Source organism: Rhodnius prolixus, unplaced genomic scaffold (assembly GCF_049639745.1).
Source record: "Rhodnius prolixus isolate KJV_2025 unplaced genomic scaffold, Rpr scaffold_10, whole genome shotgun sequence".
NCBI lineage: Eukaryota > Metazoa > Arthropoda > Insecta > Hemiptera > Reduviidae > Rhodnius > Rhodnius prolixus.
The window spans coordinates 16014733-16019692 of record NW_027411615.1 but is presented as its reverse complement, the minus strand read 5'-3'; the positions used below and the strand labels follow the sequence as shown (position 1 = coordinate 16019692).

The window sequence follows — 4960 nt, the reverse complement described above, 5'->3', positions numbered from 1 at the left end:
TGAGGTCTTGACATAAACAATCAAACACCAAATATTTGATATTTATACAGTTTTAGTAATTTAGGCCTGTCTATACATAAAAAAAAAAATGTATGTAATAATAAAAAAATAAATAAATCAAAAACATGCCTAAAAACATTAAAATGGAAATAAAAATATATAAGTGGTTTAAATAAAATATTAAAAATAATAATAAAAAAAAGAAAGAAATGCCACTATTTTTGCACACATTTTAGGAATAATTAAAAAATATAATAATAAAAAATAAAGAAATATACTCAATAAATTTTTTAAAAGCCAACTTTAGCGTAATCAAAGTGATCGTTTTTTGTTAATAAAAGTAAAAAATAAATAAAAATTAAAAATAAAAATGGACTTTTTTGAGACTTGATATATTTCTCTCCCCTCCCTCTTAGCTTCCCACTGTGTTCTGCATAATTTATATACATATTATTATTACAAAACGAGAATTTTTTAAAGATGGAAAGTATATATTTAAAAAAAATTATATATAGATAAAATTTACAAAAAAAAAAGTGTATAATATATATATTAAAAAAAAAAAGAATGATCCTTGTGTCTGTACATTTTTGCAATATTCCACCAATAGCTATTTTAGAATAAAGGGTATTTTATACGTAAACATATTGTATTTTGGTACTATATAATAAAAGTAAAACATATATATTTAAACTATGTGAATTATTTATTTTAAAAAAAGTAATTAAAACAAAGAAAGGAAAAAACTAAGAAAGAGAAAAAACAGTATTTTATCCAATTAAAGTAATAAAAGTTTTTTAAAAAAATTTGATATTCTAATCAAAAATATAATTTTAATTTTTTACAAAGAGAGATAAAAAAAAGAAAGAAAAATGAAAACACTTCTAATAATATAAATAAAAAGAAAAAAACCCCACTGATTGTCATTCACATAAGTGTTAACCAGTATTGGAGTTTATATTAAAAAGTAAAATAATAATAATTAAAATAAAATATTTATTGAAAAAGAAGTAAAACAAGTCGTTTTATAAGATGATTTGTACTTAATTATAGATAATAGTTTATATGTTTTATTACTATATAAATGTTTTGTTTGTAATATCTCGCAGATTATATATATAAATATATATTAATATATGTTTTTTCACTACAATATGTCGAATAAATATAATGGTTTTTATCTAGAAAATATAGAAGTAATAGTATTTCTTATTTATTCCCAATATTTTAAACATAATTTAGTCTTATAATAGGAGATTGCCGGAACGCGGAATAACACCAGAATTTGTTTGTATTTATTTCTCATCGACATTTACCTGCGCAGCGCATGCTTAAGTTGCTTCACGCTTGCGTACTCTTCACTTCAGTGCAGATTACTTTTTTGTCATGAACTGGTGACATTATGGCATACATTAAACAAAGTTTTGTTGTCCATAATCATAACTAGAAAATATTCTTTTTATACAAGAATAGAAGATTCTCAAATCTGACTTCATTTTTTTTCTTTTTTTGGCGCATCAACAGCTGAGGTCATTAGCGCCCGGAGCTTTTTCCAGTGCACTGCCGGCCTCCGGACAGTGTTCTCTCGTTACAGACAACACTGTCCATCACCGGACAGTGAGCTGTAAGAAGCTCCTAGGAAGAGAAAATCTAAGGGTCAGCTGCTGGATTCGAACCCGGGACCTCCGCGTGGGAGTCCAGTATGCTAACCTCATAGCTAATCCCTTCCCTGACTGACTTCATTTTGTTCTAGATGCTAACATATTTAACACTTTCTATGTTCAAAATGATGTTTACAAACTCATAATTACATCAACTTGCTAAAGGAGCTATTAAAAAAGTGCCTTCTTAAATTAGTAAATTCAGAGAACTGGTGTTTTAAGACTGAATAAAGATCTCATAAATAGCTTGATGTGATTACAATTTGAGAATTAGCTGGTTAATGAGTGATTTCAACAAATTAAAGCTTTTAACAGCTATAAGAGAGAGAAAACCTAACTAGAAAAGGAGAAATTTAAAAAAAAAAAATGTGAAAGGCTTCCTCATCAATTGATAACAAGGAAGGGTTCTTTTAGCCCAATGGAGTGTTGGATTCCCCGCTGAGATATCAGGTGAGAATTCAGCTGCCGACACTTAGATTTTCTTTTCCTAGGACCTGTCTGTTATGAGAGAACAGTTCCGGGAGCTGTACAAAAAGCTCCGGGAGCTAATGATCTCAAAGTTGGCGTGCCTTAAATTTAAAACAAAAAATACTACTATTCCAGAGCCTAAAGAGATAAGAACATTATTCATAGAAAGAGTTACTTAAAGGAGTGCAATCAGAATGTTGAAGAGCTTTGAGCAGAATTCTTATATTCCGCTGTTTACAACTAATAAATACCTTATTTTATTTGTTGCAATTGCAACGCGTTTTTTAATTTACTTTTAACCATTCTTATGTTGAGCCTGAGCTCATCGACACCACTTCACTGGTTGCATTCAATTTACACGAAAGTAGATCTAAATAGTTTTAGACCCATTTACGACACTATGGGCCAATTTATAGAGGATCAACTGGTTGCTTTGCTTTTTCAAAAACTCACAAACAAACCCCTTAATGATATTCGATCATTAATAAATGTTCCTAAAAATTAAGAAATTTAGGAGTGCTAAGGATTACATAGGCTTTTAAAAATAAAATGAAAATGATTTTCATTACAGTTAATACTTACTTACTTGAAACTGCGGTTTAAAAATGATTTTATCCAATGCCCGCCGAATGTAAGTAGAACAGATAGTATATTCGTACTTCTCCCACCATTACTAAAAGACAACCATGCTTTCTAATAGTCCACGCCTAACCTTCTTAGTTGTTAACCATATTTGCTTGTTAAATTATATCTGTGATTTAAGTTTATTATTTTAACAATTAAAGAGACAAAGATGTGCAATGTGTAACATTAAAAACTTATGTGTACTTAAAAAAATAATAATAATTCAAGTAAACTCCTTGAATATGAAAGTTGATTAGAAGGTATTTGTTATTTCAGAGTCTTTTATTTAAATCATAAGCATATCTGATTTAAATTTCGTAGTAGTGTTTTACAAATTGAAGATACAGTTCGGTTAGTGTTGTTATTTTTACAAATCACTGTTCTTTAAAATAACTATAAGGAAGGTTAGAGAGAAGAACTCGTCATTCCTTTGTGCAGATTCATCATCTTAAAATAATGAAAAATTCCGATGGAAATAGCGGCTGGGCCGATGCAATGGGTAAAATTCTTGTTGTAAAAAAGCCTAAAAAAAATAAAACAATTATCCTTTCGAAAGGTAAGAAATTATCGTTAATGAAAAATGAGAATGAAGAACCTAATAATGTTCAATTAAATTCAGAATCTGGAATAAAAAAATGTGAGATCTTTACGAAAGGGAGGAAAAAACCAGATATTTTGGAAAAAGATAGGGAAAGGAAGTTACAAAAAATTACTGTAAAAGGTGTAGTAAAACTATTTAATGCAGTTAACAAACATCAGCAAACAAACAAAGATGAAATTGAAAGTTCAGGTCCAGTCATGACGAAAAAAGAAAAAGCTTTGAATTCTGTAAGTAAAAGTTCCTTTTTAAATTACCTTATGGGCGAAAAAAATGAAGACATGGAACACCAGGAGCCTAAACAGGAATTCAAATCAGAAGAAAGTAATGATGAAGAAGAGGATCAGATAAAACAAGTATCATCAACATGGGAAGTGCTGCAAAATAACTATGGAATAGGAATAAAAATGAAAAATTGGGTTAACAGAACAGAGAATTCAAATTGAAAAATGTTTTTAATTGTTGATATTAATATTTTGTTTCTTTAATCTAGATGTCTAAAATAAATGTTTCTTTTTTTTAAACTAATTTTTCTTTAACAAACCTAGATCCGTAAATACCTTTATTATTAAATAATATAATATATTTATATTTCTTCTTGGAGGTTCTGTGGAGGTCATCGTTTTGTAGTAGTGTTTGGTTGTGGATTAGTTCTTCAATAACTATCGGATAACAAATCTTATAAACTGCTATTTAATAATTCTGCTTGAATTCTTTCCATAGGAGACTTAATGGAAAAATTTCATTGGATTCATTGTAAATTTATGAACTCAAAGCAAAATTTTCTGGAGGCAACTGATAGGTTAACTTAAAGTAAACATTTTTAAAGGTTATACGTACATCTTTAGGATAAGGAGAAGGTTTTTGGTATTTTTAAGTTTAAATATAGCAATGATGAAAACAGATGCATTTATTGAACTTCAGGTAAATCGCTTACTTTGTAGCTTTATTCACTCTTAAAAATAATAATAATAAACTTTCACTCAAATTAAATAATTCTTGAACTTCCATGTCTTATTAGCAAACTTTACATTTACTTATTAATATAAAAGTAATTCTATATTCTTAGTCTCCACATGACAAACGTCTAAAGCGATCATTTATGGCTGTTTAGCATTTATTGCTAGCAGCTATTCGGCTGTATTTCAATTTACAATTTACTTTTAAACGTCACGACTACTGGTAAGCATTTTATGTTTTCGCCAAATGAACCTTGTGTTATTTACTCATTTTTGGGTATCCCAGTTTGGTTTCTGGAATGGTTATATTTAATTATCACTCCAACAGACATTTCTAATTTCCCACAGCCTCTTCCAACTGGGCTCCAGTTCGTCCAGAAATGAGCACGTTATCTGCACAGCAAAGGATTGGTTGGATCGTTATTGAATCTAAATTATAACTTGGAGTTGGTCCTTATTGCCTCTTGCTGACTATTCTAGTGCCTAATTAAAAAATGCCGATGATGGCGGATCTCCTTCCATCAAACCATAAATGTTACAAAAACTATCTGAGAGATCATTGTTCTTTTATCCGGCATTTCGTGGTGAACTTATCGATTTGTTTATATTTTCGGAAACAGTTGCAATTATTTTCTTTAAATATGGTGTAC

General features: G+C 28.9%; 1 protein-coding gene across 1 annotated transcript; it reads left to right on the top strand.

Annotated features, from left to right (window-relative positions):
* The first annotated feature begins 2810 nt into the window (after nt 1-2810).
* Nucleotides 2811-3875, top strand: LOC141457148 (RRP15-like protein). The gene has a single exon (XM_074133715.1). The coding sequence runs from the start codon at nt 3210-3212 to the stop codon at nt 3795-3797; it is 588 nt and encodes a 195-aa protein (XP_073989816.1). The 5' UTR covers nt 2811-3209; the 3' UTR covers nt 3798-3875.
* The last annotated feature ends 1085 nt before the right edge of the window (nt 3876-4960 follow it).